At 47.3% G+C, this 18868-nt stretch overlaps 1 protein-coding gene across 1 annotated transcript in view; it reads left to right on the top strand.

The window, feature by feature from the left end:
* The window catches only part of LOC144147089 (uncharacterized), a 293400-nt gene that overhangs the window by 135078 nt on the left and 139454 nt on the right, over positions 1–18868 (top strand). The window contains exons 14-17 of the mRNA XM_077679136.1: positions 603–754; positions 3920–4049; positions 10952–11173; positions 15372–15416. Coding sequence (XP_077535262.1) covers positions 603–754; positions 3920–4049; positions 10952–11173; positions 15372–15416 — 549 coding nt within the window. The remainder of the gene's footprint in view (positions 1–602; positions 755–3919; positions 4050–10951; positions 11174–15371; positions 15417–18868) is intronic.

Raw genomic sequence — 18868 nt, 5'->3', positions numbered from 1 at the left:
GCGACGGGGCGGACGAGGCAGCGGTGCCGACGGCTGGGCGTTCGTCTGTTGTGGCTATCGCGGAATGGTCGCTTTCCCGTCCACCGCGTATTCCACAATTTTGCGGCTCGTGCACTTGGAAGCATTGAGCGTTCAAGTGGTGTGAGGTTGTTAAATGCAAGCCCGAGCTCCTCGGCGAGAGTTTTGTTCTCCGGATCAGGCGATTCCATGACTAGTGCTGCGGGTGCACTAGGTTTTACTAGTATTTTTAAAATGGCCGCCGTCTCGGTCGACTCCCGCGTGTGGGTGCTATATGGAGTCGACATACTAAGTATCTGTTTCATGGACCGGCTCATGTGACGCCATTGTTCACGTGACAAAATGTGCAATTTTAGCGGGAGATTTAAAATTTTGGCTTAAATTGCCTTATTTCTCAGTGAATAAAGCATCATTTGCTTCAGGGAAAGCGCTTGGGGTACTATGAAACACCTAATTTCGAATAAAACAAACTTTTGTTTTCTCTTCATGGCTCCTTTAAATCTTCAATCATCAACCCTGAAAGCACTTTCGTTTTAAACTACAGTAGTTTGTATGGATCGAATACATGAGCGTTTTCTCTGCAGGACGATAACGGCAACACCGCCCTGCATGTTGCTATTGCCAGAATGAATTCTGACATTGTCAACGAGATTGCTGACCTCCGAGTGAATTTCACTATTCGCAACAAATATGGTCTCAGCACTCTTCATATGGCAGCTCTGAAAGGAAATTCCATGTAAGTCTCCTGGAGTTGCAACTGGCCATGTGGAGCATGGCGTGAGCGTTTTATCCTTGAGGTCATGCTGTTGTTTTCTCTTAAAAGTGTCGCTTCCGCTGGGCTTGCCACCACCTGATCACTTAACTACTACATCACGATTGGAGGCGAAAGCCTACATTTTGTTGTATTTAATGACGCCAACACATAACAACGATATGCCTAGTTCATACAAGTACAGGTGATTACCGTACTGGCCTTGCCGAGCCATTTGGGCGAGAAGAGTAAAATGCACGTGGTGGTGAGCTCGGTTGTCGCATGAAACACTTCGCTCTGTAGAACTACCACAGTGGAGGCAGTGGTGATTTGCTTAATAGTAGTAGTAGTAGTAAACGTTTATTGGAGCAAAAGAGAAAAGGAAAAGGGCGGTGGTGAAGCGTCCCTAGTCCAGGATGCCTCTCGACCGAGCCGACTCAAGGGCCCGAGAAACCAAGGCCCTCTGGCGGGCCGGGTCCGGTCTGGTCAGCTCAGTCTCCCACTGCTCCGGGGTGGGGAAGGGGGGTGGGTTAGGCGAGTGGGGACAGGAGTATACGAGGTGGAATGTGGTGAGTGGGGTGTCGCAGTGTTGGCATTGACGGGGGTAGATAGTGGGTGCGATCTGGTGGAGGATGACGTGATTGTAAAAGGTACCGGTCTGAAGGCGACGATAGTCGTTCATGCGGGGTGATGGGATCACCTGCCCATCGGTGGAGAATGCCCGGAAGTGCAGAGCTCGGGCGGCGGCGTGGGCCGCTTCATTCATTTAAAAATTCAGTCGCCGAAACATGTGCAGCCCGCTTTTGTTGAGCTAGCGTTATTAGTTTCCCTAACCTTAGCGCGCCTGATGCGCCTCTGGGACTTTCTCTCTCGAGTGATATTCTCGAATAGTTACAAGAAATTTCATTCTGATGTTGTGAAACTAACGATTGAGTGTCCTGTCTACGTGGCAGTGTAGGCTGAAGTTGGTCGGCATGGTGGTTGAGACGATATACGCCTCGAGCGCTGCCTGTAGGGACACCATTCAAATTCCCCTTTTGGCTGGTTTAGAAAGGAGCCGCGGGAGGCTCCAGACCGCTCCCCACTGTTGCCGCTGCTTTTCGGCGCCTTCACGACTGAGATTTAGCGTTTCTATACGTTGGAAACACGTGTGCATGTGGAGCAGCCACTCTGTTCGTAAGTGCGGTGTATATATATATATATATATATATATATATATATATATATATATATATATATATATATATATATATATAAATATATATATATATATATATATATATATATATATTGTAGCAAGGATAACGAGTAACACGCCTTTTCCCTTCCCTAGCTGCGACTTTATGGGAGCAATCAGGCTGCAGGAGTGCTCTACTGCGAAACAGCGAAAGCCCACACCCGATGTGTGCAAACTTTTTGCATTTCATAATTTGTTTAAAAGGTCCGACAACTGCAAATTGTTAATACTTGTCAAGTGTCACCACAGGAGCTCCTCAGTAGCTAAGCCGTTTGCTGCTGACCACAAGTGGCCTCGATCTCCCTTTCCCACGACCGTTTTTCTGAAGTACATAGAAATCGAGAACGCCCGTGTATCAAGATTTCGATCCACATTTATATCCCCAGCTGGTTAAAATAAGTCTGCCGGCCTGCAACATCAGCAGAAATATAGCGCAGGGCATCAAATACGCTAATTTTTTTTAAATGTGTTCACACAAAAAACAACAAAAAAGAAAAGGCGAATCACGTTGTTTTAAAATATTACGCAAAACGTAAGTAACAGACAATAAGTAAAAAAAGCACCAAACGTGGATGTTGCTCTATACTTTTCTTTGCCGTGCCTTTCGCTGCCTTTCATGACCACTACGCAACCGGCGGGGCTGCTACCCCACCACTTTCTCGGGTATTTATGTTAAGGTTTATTTTTTGTTTCCTGCACCTGGAGGTGGTAGCCAGCACCAGCTGAAGAGGGTTCAACGCTGGTCGACCTCTCTCGACAGGTCGTAGACACTCGAGTCACTGCCCGGGGGTTCAAAGGAAGGTCCCCTTCACCCCCAATAGTCCGAGTGGGCTGGCTACCACCCCCAAGTTCAGGAAACAAAAAATACCTTAACATAAATACCCAAGAAAGTTGCGGTGAAACAGCCCCACCGGTAGCGTAGTGGTCATCGCACCAGAGGCGTATTCGGGAGGGCGTGGGTTCGGATCCCACCCGGCGGGCATTTTTTCACCACTTTTTTTTCTGACTCAAAAAATTCTTCATCTGTTTCTATGACCTACTTCGTACTCCCCTTTTCTTTACGAGGTTTTCTTGACTGTCAACCCTTATTCTGTCTTAATTCATCGAGCCCGTCATTTCCCATTTCTGATTCGCTACATGCAAAGCGAGGGCACTGTTCTGTCAGTCTTGGTGCCAAAGGTAGCTTAAGAGGGTTCAACGCTATCTCGACTACTCTCGACGAGGCGTAGACACTCGAGTCACGGCCCGGGGGTTAAAAAGAAGGTCCCCTTGGCCCCGAGTAGTCCGAGTGGCACTGGCTACCACCCCCAAGTGCAGGAAATAAAATATACCTTAACATAAACACCCGAGAAAGTGGTGGGGAAACAGCCCCGCCGGCAGCGTAGTTGTAATCGCACCAGACCGGTATTCTGGGTTCGGATCCCACCCGGGGGAATTTTTTCGCCACTTTCTGACTCAAAAAATTCTTCATCTGCTTCTATGACCTACCGCATTCCCCACTTTGCTTTCCGAGGTTTTCTTGGCTGCCAACCCTTATTCTGTCTATATATATATATATATATATTATCATTCACACGTTATTATATGTGCGAATGACGTGTGTTATTACTGTGAAATGGGAATGTGAGTTTCCACGCAGAAATTATACAATTTTTGTAATAAAGCCGGTGTCAAACGTACTGTTCACCTGACCATACATGAGCCACATTATTGTACGGTGAATTGTGTGTTGCTGTTTTCATTGAATGTATTTGGAGAAATATCGCAGGGCCTTTTTTTATTTTCAAAATCATTTAAAACTTTCATAGTCGGAGAAAAGTTCGTGTGTAACCTCTCGGACTTACATTTAGCCCCGCATGTTTCCGGTATGAATCATTTTTTGTTCTCTGCGTTTTCAATGTCGCTTTCGACAGGGCGGTGGAGAAAATACTGTTGAAAAAGAAGATCCTTGTTAATGATAAGCAAGGCGATCAAGGATATGCTGCTCTGCATTTCGCAGCCGTAAAAGGCCACTACGAAGTTGTGGAGTCTCTGCTGAAAGAGGTAATAAAAAGTCTTATTATAACAAATTCTTTCCTTGGGAGAAATGTGTGAAATTGTTCGTGTTAAGTTCGATACCTCTAAGTTTGTACACACACAGGTATGAAAATCGAGGCCAAGGTAGTTGCGCCAGTTATGGTTTATGGACCCCATGGCTTTTAAGTAATGAAAACAAACTACGTAGAAATTGCGTTTCTGAGATCTTAAATGCATATTTAAAAAAAAATAAAATACCCCGACACGTATGCGTTCATTTTAACGTCGTAACTGCTAAATATTAAGCGTCTCATTCCAGGACCTGTTCACTCATTTTCACCATGACAATCACTTTCACCACAATCAGCACAGTAACTATCTCGACTACTAGTATTTAGATAACAACAGTCGTCTTTCTTATTAGGCTGCTTTTGAGGTCTTAATATAAGCAAAAGTTTTTTGATAGCCGCCGAGGTGGTCTAAATTGATCAATATTCCAAAAAGGCAGAAAAAAAATCCGCTTTTTTTGATGACCCCTTACTGTTTGCTGATTGACACAGCTGGTAGAATCTATGACAGAAAAGAATCACCATGAGGGAAATCCATATGCTCAAGAAATTTCAATGCCAGTTAACTGACAAGCTAGAGAAAGAAGGTATTTTTGTGGCTCCAATGTTTCCTTCGGCGTAAAAGGTGACCAGATGAGGTACGTAAATTAATCTCGTCGTATTGCTCTGTTAGCCTCCCTCCTCGACGGGCGGACGACAGATTTCTGTGCTTCCGCTAGAACTAAGTGCTTCGCTGTACTGGCTCCCATATTCTCGAATAGGTTAATGGTCGGCCAGAACTATACGGTGAGCGTTTTCTCTGCGCAGCCATTAAACGGCTTAGAAAAAGCTGAGCGCAATGGCGCACTACTGTAGCGACGGAATGGTAGTTTTAGCATCGCTCACCAGCGCAGGTATGATATTAACAACGTTGGTGACTTCTGCACGGTCGAATCAATGTTTAGTTCGGATCAATTGCCTTCAGCACGTTTCACAAAAATTCTGATAGCGTGGCGCTGAATATTGTCCCGCCATGTTGTCGTTTCATTCTTAGTACTTCCAGTAGCACTTGCGATATCGTCCGAGAAACGTCCATCCTTTACTCTACGGTACTGAAACGACGTGTACCAAAACCTTTTTTTCTGGCTAAGCTGGATTTGCAACGTGCTGTAGCAAACATTCTATCACAACTAAGCACTCCCAATGTCGTTGTAAATGCCAAACGCTTAGTCGTGAATTTAAGAATGATTATGCTGGCGTTCCCTTATGTTATAGTGCGGATGATGGAGGTGCCTGTTTCTAACCCATTGTGCGTCGTACTGCTTGCACATCATTACGTTTGGCAGTGCCTTAGTATCGCAGGTGTTTTCTAGCTACGGTTGAGGTAGACGCCTCGTAGACGACCGCAAAGGATGCGGCTTCTACGCTGCCCTACCCCGTGGTTCTTTCCTTCCGCAGTCTCCGCTGCGCCGCGCCGCATATTCTTTGTGGTAGGTGAATTTCCGTCGATTGCCGCTAACTTGTCCGCTGGTTGACTCCCTTCACGCGTTCTGTGCTCCGACTCCTCTTCATCGCTCCACTGACGTGGGGGACCCCATTTCATAGTGTGTGCTATAACTACTATTGACTGAGATGGCTCAGAGTTCGCCTCCGTATGTACGACACCAATAAAACTCGAACAAGCGTTGCATGGAATGTAGCATGGTTACTTGATTAATAGCCATGCGATGGTGCTTACACTAGTGCTGCAGTTTTCATGTTGGCTGAAAAAATGTCCGATCCTTTTTGATCTGCACCTTTTTTTATTTCCTAGTTACTGCGGTGGGTTGCTTGCCCAATCATCCATGTTAGTACCATTAGCATTCACGGTGTCGGGTCGGCGTTAGTTGTATTGTTTATTACTCGGCGGCCATTTTGACGCTACATACGCGGATTTTTACCTATATATTAAAACTTGTGAACTCCCACTAAAATGTTTATTTGCTTATTGATGTGGTAGTGTTAAGCACTGGGGAAAATCAGTGGTATCTCGCCAGAAGTGTTCCTTAAGTCGAATTTTTTTTTACACTAAATAGTAACGCAGAGGAAAAAATTTTGCGCCAATCCACCCTGTGAATGTGGTTGGAAAGCAAAGCTGTAAACGGCACCTACAACGATTACCCATGTGACGTCCCTTAAATTCAGTCACGTCGCTCTACAGATAGTGAAACTAGAGAGAAGTGAAATGCACTAAACCACACCCTTTATTACTTCAAAGAGATATTCTTGGTAAGGTTAAATATTCTTGGTAAGGTCAATGAGGATGCATGAACGGTGGTTCGTTGAGTTATATTGCTGTAGCATATCATTGGAAACTTTTTTATTAGGACGTTTTTATTAGGACATTAGGACGTTGTTCCCCTATTGTGCACTTGGTCTTTAACCCCGGATGCCAGACAAAGGTCATATAAAGCTGTGAATACTAATGAGCGGTGTAGGTCATAGTGAGCGCGAGTGTAGTTCTATTCACATTTCTGAACAGCCCAGAGAGCTGCTCAGGGGAGTGGTTCTTTCTTCCCTGGAGCCCATATGCAGTCCGCGTCGCTTGTGCTCTGCCCACCAACTGACGCTCGATAGGCAGACAGGGGCTGGACAGCAGCACCTCCCATTTCTCTTGATGGGTAGTTGACGGAAAGAGAGGAGGGTGTTCAGGGCTAAAGTCGCACACCTTGATTATCTGGCGGAGTGTTCCTTCTTCTGAGCAATATTTACATTCAGTGTCGTAGCGATCCGGGTGCATTAAAGGGACACTGTAGTGAATTTGTCAAGCTACCGTTTTTGCTTGCACTTCGTAGACTGGCTCAAATTAACACAATTTTCATCGTTTATGCGGTTTATAGGTCGGTAATTACTTTATAAAGCCGAAAAGAGGAAAAACTACCATGCGCGGTGTGCGGCGGCCGCACCAACTAAACGCTGTGAAGTCGGTAGGAGGTGCACCGTGATTAGACGATGTCCAAGATTAGCATTCAAACAAGTTTCGGTTTCGGTTCTGTAAAACAACATGCTTGACATCCTACGTTATCGTTGGATGGGCATTCTCGATATCTCAATAATCGTCATACAGCGCTTCTGCCATGTTGTCGGCTGTAAAATGCCTAAGATAAGCCTCCCAGGATGGCTTGGAATCGTAGCAATCACTAGCCGAGGCCTACGCAGTGGATGAATGCCTTCCGCGTCACCGCAAACGTTCAAACGCAATGCGCTTTTCCCCCATTATTGGAGCTTGTCTCACTCATGCCTGAATCGTAAAAAGCGTGTTCGCACCAGGCGTGCGAACACGCTTCTGGCCTGTGCCCACTGCCCGCAAGCAGTCGGTGCTCATGGAAACAGTACGCCAACGAGGACTCGCGAACGCGTCAGTGGCAGTCTGCGCGCGTTCTGCGAACTAGTTCGTGGAGCAGTGCACGTTACGGCCCCAAAACGGTGAACGCAGTATAGAAACCATCGGCAGAAAACGAAAAAATCTACTTACAAAAACAAATTCTTGGGGATTCGAACTTGCAACTCGCAAAGTAACATGCCTATCGTCCAAGACCACTCGGCCACGGAGCCAGCGCTGCCTGCGTTGGAAATATGACGGATATAATGTATGACCAGTTTACACTTTTATTTAGTTCTAGCATTTCAAGCAGCTTAGGTGGGTATTTCTTGTGTCGCGCTGGTGCAGTAAGCGCCCCCCACATTTCCACAATATCTCACGTGTAGAAATTGCATTTCTTAGACGGAAAAGCGTTCGCAGGTGCGTACTCATGCTGCTGACCGCTGTGCTTGCTCACCCAGCGCAAAAAAAGGGCTTCCTGCTCCATAGTTTTACGCTGTACGGTAAATTTCTCAGTTGATTGTATTTTCTTAGTACCTTAGTACCCGCCTTCAAGTGGCCTTAGATTTTCCTTCTGGCGTACCAGTTAGCGAAGCGTCGCATGCGCGCTTGCGTAGCGCGTGTGTGGAGCGACCTGGACTTGGAGGTTGATACACTGTACAAACTAACAAACTAAAGAACCGCGCATTCTTCCATTCACAAACGTGTCATGGGTTAATTTCAACTGAGCGAACAAACTGCCACGACCCGTCGGCGGCCGGTTGACTAAACGCTGGGCCGACTGACTCTGTCGGAAGGTAGGCGAGCCGTGCAGTAGCGCAGTCAAGCCAAGTCATCTCCTCCTGACCTCACACGAAAACGCCACAGAAAATGGGCGAGGATTTGCAAAGTGGAGGGCAGCATTTTAGAATTGATTTTTCCACTAAATAGATTCCCGTAAACGGACTCAGAGTGGTCGAAACATGGCCTATGAACTTCGGGCTACAATGTGCCCTAGTAATCCCGCAATGTTTACAAATCACTTCAGTGTCCCTTTAAGTGAAGACGCGTCGGGTGTGGGAAGGTGCCGGATTGTATGTGCTCTAGGGTAGTTTGTTTTTCTCTGGAAATGTCAGTGTAAGGCAAAGGTAGGGCCTGTCTCTGAAGGCGATAATGCTGGGTTATGTCCCTGAACAAGACAAGTGGTTGACTGTCCTCGTGCAGCTCCATAATGGCACGGGGGGTAAAAGCGCAGGCTTGTTGGTAGGCGTATTCGTTTCCCTCCATGGAAGCGTGAGCGTGTGTACAGATGAGCTGAATGGAACCGTTTGGGGAGTGGGTTTTGAGCATACGCAGTGCACGTCGGGACACCCAACCCGACTGCTCATTTTCGTGGACTTGTTAGGAATGGGTTACTACCTTCCGATCTCCTTGTTGAATGACAGCCAAGGCGATGGCTGCCTCTTCTGCTGCCATCATGTGTTGGTTCCTTGAGTGAGGCACGCGCAAGAAGGTTGGTTCTGGAGCGTGATGGTGTACTACGGTCCTCGATGTTATGAAGCATCAGTGTGGATACCTGCATGATCCCCACAGAGGGTGCTGTTGAGCGCTTGAGCCCTTGATTGTCGGCGACCCTCATCATGTGAGGGGTTCATATTTCTAAGCAAAGGGCGAATCTTTATTTCTTGTCGCCAGGAGTGCGGCAGTTCATCAACCGGAGTGAAATTCTGTGCTGCCCAGCCTATCTGGTGAAGGATGTCGCCACCCAACGCAGTTCTGCTCATTCGGAGCTCTGGATAGAAAGAGGGCCATCTATCAGCTCTTCCACTGTGTTGTGAAGCCGAGCGCTAAGCAGCCTCTTGAATTAATCGAAAGGTATCGCATTCGTTGACGCCTCGCTTCTTGGTGGCAACTCGCCTGATCATGTGTATGATTTCATTTATGCTGTGTTTGGGACGCTTCAATGATGCGTAACTCTTGGTGTTGGCCAAGAGATGTAGGCCCAGGATCTTGATCCTGGGGCTTGGAGTGATGGCCTGCCCATCGAGGAGTATTTTAATGTGTTCCTTGATGTGTCGTGAAGGAGCTGTGATTTTTTACATGAACACTGGAGACCACAGGCTTTAGCACATTGGCGTACCAGAAGTGAGATGCCATGCGTTGGTGAGAGCTTCCTTTAATTTTTGCAACTCCTAGCACCCGCGCAAGGCGCGCACAGGGCCGCTAGACGTGCCGTAGACGGAGCGCACTGTAGCGCGTGAGGTCGCGTGACGTTATCACGTGGCATTCAGCGAGAATGCAGGGGGTAAACCCGTAGATGTGCTTGCGTGAATCCACCACCTGTCTTCCCAGGCGCCGCGCGGGCTCGTAGCTAAATCGGTAAGGCAATGGGCTCTCGCTTTGTTGAGCTATTAGTGCCAGGTTCGATTCCTGGCGGTGCCAGTAAATTCCTTTATTTGTTCGCGGGAGTTTTCTGTTGGCACCAACGGTCGCGAAAGAACTCTTGGGGTGTAGAGGTATAAAGTTTTGCTTTAAAAGGATAAGCCTTTGAGGGATCTAACTGTTACGAGCAAATTCTAGAATACTGCCACCTCACATGTCTGCAGCATAGAAAAACACATGTATATAGTTCGAACGTATTTTCCGAACTCAACACAGCTGCTCTAGTTTCAAGCTCGATCCTCTTTCGCACCTTTGCAGCTGGGCATCTCTACAGCAATAACATTAAACTGCCGCATACTGGTGGTCACTTTAATATTATTGGCCCTGCGCTTTAACAGTTTCGTGACGTCCGCACATCGTCTGTTCTTTGCGAGTAATGCGGGTGTTAGGGCACACCGGTAGTATAATAGTCGTCCCCAGCTATTTCGCAGCTAATAGTTACGGAGACTATTTTTCTTTTGCCGACATATTTGCTCTACACATTTTCAGTCTAGAATATCTCAAATTCGTGTTTTCTGAACGTTTCCTCGCATGCTTTTTTTCTTAGAAAGATTGATGTTATCTTTAATAACCAACATTTAACATCATAAGCACTTTCATAAGAACACGCATTAGCAGTGACCATACTACATGTCGTCCCGCATCCACCATCAGCAGAAAGTTGACACACTATCATGTGGTGCAATTGTGTTTCTTAATTCGTTTATCCACAGCACCTGTGCAAGTTAGACTCGCCTTCATCGGTCGGTCGGTTATATTGACGATGAGATAGCCTTCCTTTCAGCCCTAAACTTGTTTCCGTAACAAGTTATCATCTGTACTGTTTTCTCTAGTTCCACTTTTTGAGTCTCTAGTAATATTTTTCACTCCCCTCAGTGACACCCGAGTTACCTGAGGTTAACACAAATAGTTTAATAACTAAAAATAGCTTAATGTATGACAAGCATAGTCAATTGATTCGTTTCAAAGAACTTTAAATCATTCTAGAAATAGCTTAACCGGTTTATATGGGACTTTACCTTAACCTTACCGTAATATTTATTGCATCGTGCATTGTGTATGATCAACGTCAACGTTTCTTTCGTGGTATTCATTTGTAGGAATCGTGTGCCGTTGACCTTCCAACTAAACACCAAGAAACCGCACTTTTGCTCGCTGCCAGTGAAGGCCACGGCAGCATTGTGGAGTCGCTGCTCCTAGCTGGCGCGAATATAAACAGAATGGACCGGCACAGAAACACTGCGCTGCACATGACCTTGAAGAAAATGAAAGAGCGACCGGCCAAGCCACTAGATACGCGCGCCAGCCGTGCAATGAAAGCGGTAAGTAAAACATTGTTGCCACCATGTCGGTCCTCAAAACGTGTAACGAAAAACTGATTGATTAATTGTAGGGTTTAACGCGCCGACGCAACGCAGGCGATGAGGCGTGCCGTAGTGGAGGGCTCCGGATTAATTATGACCACCTGGGGATCGTTAACGTGCGCCGAAATCTCGTACACACGGGTGTTTTTGCTTTTCGCCTTAATCAAAAAAGCGGCCGCCGCGGCAGGGAATCCAACCCGCGACCTCGTGCTCAGCAGCGCAACGCTTTAGCCACTGAGCCAGCGCAGCGGGTCGTCGCGAACAACTGAAAGAAAAACGTTTCCAATTCGCTAATTACTTCATCTCTACACAATATACCGTTTAACTACCTTTGCACTGTTTAAGACACTTTTAGCACATCCGTTGACAACGTTGCTCTTTGAGTTGCATAAACCACCACACCCACTCATAGACATCAGCGAAGTGCACATAATTTATATATATATATATATATATTCATGCATATATGGGGGGGGCGTGTGCGTGTGCGTGTGTGTGTGCGTGTGTGCGTGCATGTGTGTGCGTTCATGTGTGTGTGTGGAGGTAAAACTTTAAAGAGCATTTAACAAGATCCACTGAGAGCACGGAGAGTCGAGAAAAGGACGACACAATTTGGCCGAACACATCGGCATAAGGCCTTCGTCCTTCTCTTCTTTTCGTCCTCCCTCGCACAAACATTAGCGGAATTGAACACATAGCCACTGTAAGTAGAGAGTCTGTGCTGCTCCATTGGTGCTGCCTAAGACGGCATTGTGACACTCCCTCGCACTCTGCGAGCATCGTCCCGATGCCATGGTGTATTACGAGGCGAGGATGGCGTCATATCCGGATGACGACGATGATGCAGCAAATCACTGTCCAGGCACGTAGAGTCATCAGCGACGAGATCAGCATCCACACAGGGTCTTGGCGGTGAGGCGTTACAAGCGGAAACAGTCTGTCGTAATACGACCTCTTTCCTACGACGTGCACGACCTGGGAAGTTTACTTGCACCGTGAGGAGTGCGCCCTGCTATCACGAGTGACTTCATAGTTGATGTTGCTAATGTAACGAATCATTTTATAGGCCTGAAGTAATAGCGAAGCAGTCTTCCAGATCGTCCACGCTGCCCTACGAGCATCCGCACCCACACTGCGCCCCCGGCGCTATAGACTATTGTAGTTCTGTGCTGACTGTAACGGCTGGCGTCGACACGTTCTCGATTTTCGATCTGTTGTCGTGCTAGCTGTCGAGCTCCCTCTTCTTTGTGTGCAAAGTCGTTGATGTCACCGTTGTACCCGACCTCGTGAACGGGTAGCAACAAATCTAGGGTAGTGGTGACGGTGCGGCCATAAACCATTTGGAAGGGAGCCAGTCCTGTAGTTTTTTGAAATGCCGTGTTCATGGCGAACGTTACATACTAGAATTTCATCCCATGTTTTGCGTTCGACGGCAACAGACATGAAAAGCATGTCGGCGAGGATTATCTTTAATCTCTCGGTCAAGCCGTTTGTCTACGGGTGTATGCTGTCGTTCGCCTGTGGGTGGTCTGAGTTAACATCTTGATGGGCTGCATAAGATTTCCTGTAAAGGCTTTTCCTCAGTTTGTTATTACGATCTGTTGAGCCCCGTGCTGTAAAACGACGCTGTTGATAAAGAACTCGGCAAGCTGAGCCGACGTTGCCAGCACAACAGGCGCGGTCTCCGTATAGCCCGTTAGCTAGTCTGTCGCTACCTTTACCCATCGATTCCCCCTTGTTGACGTCGGAAATGGGTCGAGACGGTCCATGCCGACTTGCTGAAATGGCAGTGCTGGCGGTTTTATCGGCTGAAGAAGCCCTGCCGGTTTAAAATATGTAGTCTTCCTTCTTTGCCACTCACGGCATCTCTTGACGTATTGCTGGACCGTTTGCAAAAGTTTCGGTCGGTAGTGCTTTTCACGAATCCTGGCCACTGTACGGCTGATACCCAGGTGCCCCGCTGAGGCTTTGCCGTGGCAGGCATATAAGATTTCCGTACGCAGTACGCAGTGCCTCCGCAACCACAGGTAGAAACGCGCCCCTCGTTTCGGAAATTGCGTTTGTGAAGTACGCGGTTGCGGAGGCTGTAGGAGCCTATGCTGCGGATAAATGCGGGCGGTATACGAACTTGAAGAACTTCCTGATGAAGGATAATAAGTGGCGGCTCTGGGTCAGCTCGTTATAGTCGGGCCATTTCGATCTTGAGAGTGCGAGTTAAGCACACTAGGAATCTTTCTTCCCCGTGCTGCCACTGCACGAGGACCGCACGGAGACCGACATTACTGGCATCTGTGTGGATTTCTGAAGCCGCATGTTCGTCAAAATGAGCAAGAACCGCAGCTGTTTGTAGCCGGTTTCTCAGGTCGTTCAAAGCGACTTCTTGCTATTCTTGCCACACAAATAGTTCATCATCTTTTGTCAGCCGCGCCAAGGGTTCTTCAATGTCCGAAAATTGTCCAAAAAGCGCCTGTAATAAGCACACAATCCCAGGAAACGTTTAACAGCTTTTTTGTGAGCTGGTCCTCGGAAGCCTGCGACAGCTGCCGTCTTCAGAACGTGTGAAGAAACTTCTTCTGCGCTGACAACTTGGCCAAGAAAACGCAGCGGTTTGTACCCAAATGAGAGGAGGCGCTGCTGAAGGGATAGAAGTAGCAACGAAGAAGTGCGCGTGCGGAAGTTGGAGGAGATCGGGTGGAAAAGGAAACAGAGGAAGATTTACTTAGCTTCTCAACGAGATGAAAAATCCAGAATAGGTATAGTTTCCCCTTCCCTAAATTGTTACTTTTCGGTTCGTCTGGTGGACTTTATCCCTATATTCTATGCGGAATTCTTGGCAATTGTCTTGGCACTACGAAAGCTTGACATATCAGTATCGTCTCCACTTATAATTACGGATTTCCTATCCGTAGGCTTAGCCCTTTCTTCTCCTAAAGACTCACCTCTTCTACGGACGTTTCGATCACTTGTGCCACCTCATATTACTGAAGTTGACCTTCTTTGGGTCCCTGGGCATATGGGAATCACCTTTATTGAAACCGCAGATTTACTGACAAGGGTAGCAATCTCCGGACCTGTTGTCGATGTCATTGAGACAACGCCTTTATTACCCGCCGTAAGATTTCGTAGATTGTTGAAGCTGCAAGGGCAGCACGAATCAGTCTTATTGTCGTTGCAAGATTTTTGTCATCTAAAATTCTCCTGGAAACCAAATTGGTGCCCCTTACGCGACCTGGAAGTGATTGTAACGAGGCTTCGATGTCGTGTGCCCCAGTGTAATAGATACCTCCACAGGTCTCGTCTGGCGCAGTCTGCCATGCGCAGTTACTGTAATGAAGAAGAGTCTGTCGACCATTTCCTTTTGTCCTGTCGACGATTTTCGAGCCTCAGACGTCAGCTCCTTGAAGTGCCGCTTCATCGCCAGGGGTTGGCATTATCATTGCCGGCTCTTTTATCAGTTGGGGCTTCAGAAACGGGATATTGCCGCCGGGATGTTTGTTCAGCTCTTCTGCGCTTCATAGAAAAATTCCAAACGATTTAAAACCTAATTGGTATCTTATTCTGGCACCTCACCTGAGCCCTCCAAAAGTATCCATTTCTGAATATTTCTTATTCTTCTCCTTCCCCTCCTTCTCCTGCTCCTCCTGCTTCTTCTCCTGCTCCTCCTGCTTCTTCTTCTTATTATTATTGTTATTATTATTATTTTGCTTTATTTAGTTTTTTATTTGTCTATTTCCTTTTTTGTTTTGTTTCAATATTGACCAACTTCTAAAGTCGATTCCTCCAACACAAGAAGAAAAAAAAAGCTTCCAAATTTTTCTAATTTTCCTTGAATCATCCACCTAAGCAGTAATCTCATTCGAATTAACGACTGGTGTGTGGACGATCCCCTGATTGGGTATGCGCCAACGTTGTTAAGGAACAACAACAACAACATAGATCTGAATGGTGCAAAATCAGAACGTCGCCTCTAGGGAAAAACATGCAAAAATGGGAGCATCGAACCCGAGGCAAGTTCGGGAGAGGCGAGAGTCACAGACGGCTATGAGGCCGCGTGCACCAGAAAAGAAGACAAAATATTGTCAGCCGCTGAACGCTAGAATGAAAGGCGCATGCGAAGCGGGAACTGAGCCCCTGTAAAATCATGGAATTGTTGCAGACGCAGCACGTGCACACGAGAAGAATGCGCAAGGAGACAGCAGCGGTGAGCAGCCCTGTCTTGAGCTCTCGAACCAACTGGCACCGCACCCCCTTACCGAGGTATTCGAGTTTACGAAGGGGCCTTGAGAAAAGAACAGGAAATCAGTGCAGGAGCTAGTGTTGCGTGAACACAGTAGGCGAACACAGAGTGACCTACTTCGTGCGCACCGGTTCGAGCAAGTGCGAGCACCGGTTGGGAAGCAAAATCCCAAGCGTCACGGTATAAGAATTCCGCTTCACTGCCCTAGAGGTCCAATAACAGTCCAGATGGTTGCGCGCGACCACAGAGGAGAGGGTACAATCAAGCGGTGTCTCACTCTTAAGCTGCTTTTGAGGGAGGCATCGTGCGGGAGTCATGCCTAGACCCAATCCAAAATCCTTTGGATAAACCAAATGGAATGCGAAGCCAAAGGTGCGGAATCGAATCGCCGCAAAAACGTCATGAAGCGCAATGCCAGGAGCAGGTTGAAATGACGAAATTGACTTGGCCCTGAACAGGACTCACTAGGGAAACGGATACGTCCAAACATAATTATGGAGGATTGATGTGTGATGTAGCGCTGTGTGAAGATTAGAGGTGAATATTGTATCACAGTGAAGGTGTGGTGCTCTTTTTGAATATTTTGCTTAGAGAAACAGATGCTATTGTACGGAAAATAATAGTGCAATATTTGCAAATATTTTAATGAAAGAAGACAGAGAAAACTAGGCGTTTGTATTTCTGCTTGTGAAAGCTTTCAGTCTAGGATTTATTTTGGTTTCGTTTCTGTAGTACATTTGTATTTGTGCTATAGGCTGCGCGATTCATTCGTGTGAGAAGTGATTTAAGAGTTAGAGTGTGTGTATGCTAAAGCTGCTGATATTTTTAATGTTTGTTTGTATGTCTTATCACTTCATTGTTATATAGTGGTAAGAAAAGGATTTCGTGCTTGTGCTATAAGTGTTTGTGTGCAACAATCTATTGAAGGGTTATAAGGTGTTGCGTGCTTCTGTAGCTGTCATTTTTAGTATTTGTGAGCCTTTGCAGTTGTTTGTTATAGTGTGTTAGGAAAGTGATAGTGCAGGATCTGGAAGTGGAGTGGTGCTATTGGTGACGGGGGTGCAGTGCATGTCTGCAAACTGACCGCTAGAATCAAGCATCGCTAACCTCAAACGAACTGCTCACCGGAAATGTTTTCCCCCAAAACACTTTTTTCGATGGCGAAAATGGTGACGAGGCGTTCCTTACGGGATAGAAGTGGCAAAGAAGTGCGCGTGCGGCAGTTGGCGGAGATCGGGTGAAGAACATAAGTGAAGAGGAAGAAGACGGTGCTGGCATATCTAAAAGCGCAACAACACGGGCGAGAGCAGGAAGAACGAGATTCGCGCAGCGACCTGCCGGACGCGAACGTTCGCGGATTCTCCAGGCCGAACCACAACTTCCTCCTTGAAGCTCTCGGCTGGGCGTGAACGCCCAGGAGAGTAGTAGTAGTATGAACCTTTAATGAGCCTTATAAAGTATGAGTGGCTTCCTAGTCCGGGAATCCAAGTGACGACCGGGCGACCGACGCCCTAGATGCCAGTAGTTACTGGACGTCCAGGTGGACGCTGGTGATCAGGTTCTCCCAAAGCTCATGGCGGGGGAGCGGGGAAGGAAAGGGTGGAAGGTCAGGGTTATGCGTACACTCTAATAAAATGCGGACGAGTGTGCCAGGCTTAGAGCAAAAAGTGCATTGGGCGGGAAATTGAGTGGGAAACATGTGGTGTAAGCGAATTGGATGGACCAAGGTATTCGTTTGCATGCGACGAAGAGTCGTTTCTTCTGATTTGGACAGCTTGGAGTGAGGTTGAGGGAATTGTTGCCTGTCGAGTCGATAGTACTGTGTAATGTCCTGAAACGTAACCAGTGGTGTGGACTCCGCTTGTTCTTCTGGGGTCCTGAGAGGAGAGTGCGCAGGCTTGATGATGGGCAAAATTATTGCCCATCAATGTACAGTGGGCGGGTGCCCAGACGAGGGCGACGTTTCTTTGTGGCTGATGTTGCAAGAGGAGGCGAAAGTTGGTGGGGCCACCCTCCCCGCCAAGAAGCTCCAACAGGCAGCTTGGGAGTCGGTTAAGATGACCGTGCTCTTGGTGTGAATAAGTGTGAGTGCGATCACAGTTCCTCAGCAATTTGCGTGGATGTCGTCGTTAATTGAAGCACAGGTTATAAGGGCCGATTTGGTGGTGGCGGTTGCAACCTTGTGCTGCCCGCCTGGATACGAGCTAGCGTCTGTATACGCCATGTCCAGACGGTTCCCATAGATGTTCTCGTGGGCTTGACTCCGTGCTTGTCTTCTACCCAGGTGGAGATCAGGGTGCATGTTCTTCGGTATTGGGCGAACCCGTACAGCAGATCTCCAAGCCTCGGGGAGGACAAGAAGAGCAGGAGGAGATACTGGGTGCGCGAGTCGTAGGCGTTTGAGTAACCCAAGGCCCGCAGGTGTTTGAGTGAACCGGACACGTTGGCTGGCAAGGTGGCCTTCAATTAATTCTGAAACCGTATTATGAAGACCCAGTTCTAGAAGCCGCTGAGTAGAGGTGTTCATAGGCATGCCCAAAGCCTGTTTGAATGCCTTGCGTATGAACTTGTCAAGGGCGTCCAAGTCTCCTTTCGTGAGGAAGAGGTATGGAGCAACGTAGGTAACTCTAGAGATCAGAAGTGCTCGAATCAGTCTAATCATATCTTGTTCTTTCAGGCCCCGATGACAGTTAGAGATGCGTTGGAGCATGTGCGAAACTTAGTGAATGTCTTGGAGAATTTGGATAAGGTCAGATCGTTCCGCGTGTTTGTTGTATGGTGAGAACGAGAATTTTCATTAAAGAGCTGGGTTTGATGTCCTGGCCGTCCAAATGTAAGGAGATGGGCTCAATAGTTCGAGCAGATGGGTGCTTGCCCACAATAAATAATTCGGACTTATGAGGTGTGCTTTGAAGACCCACTGACAATGCTTAAGACTGCACAATGTCCATGGCTTCTTCGAGAGCATCTTGTATGTGTCCTTTAGAGTCTGTATCTATCCACACGGTGATATCATCTGCATATAGATCATGATGTATCTTCGGGATGGCATCCAGTTGTTTGGGCAAGTCGATTAAGGCCAGATTGAACAGAAGTGGGGACAATACGGAACCTTGCGGCGTGCCTCGTTCACCAAGCAATATAGGATCCGACGTGAGGTCGCCAACTTTCAGGATAGCCTGGCGTTGGGGTAAAAAACTGAGATGTAGGAGTAGACGCGATGGCCACATCCAGTCTGATTGAGCCAGGAGAGAACAGCTCAATGTAAAACGTTATCGAAGGCGCCTTTAAGATCAAGTGCTAGGATGGCCCTCGGTGAATGACGGGTAGCCGGCGCCACGACTTCTTCCTTCAAACGGAGGAGGATGTCGTGGGTACTGAGGTGTTTGCGGAACCCATACGTGGTATTGGCGAAT

This window comes from Haemaphysalis longicornis, unplaced genomic scaffold, assembly GCF_048455015.1.
Source record: "Haemaphysalis longicornis isolate Haplotype H1 unplaced genomic scaffold, Haemaphysalis longicornis Haplotype H1 scaffold_7, whole genome shotgun sequence".
NCBI lineage: Eukaryota > Metazoa > Arthropoda > Arachnida > Ixodida > Ixodidae > Haemaphysalis > Haemaphysalis longicornis.
The sequence above is the reverse complement of the archived record's forward strand: the minus strand, read 5'-3'. Positions and strand labels throughout refer to the sequence as shown.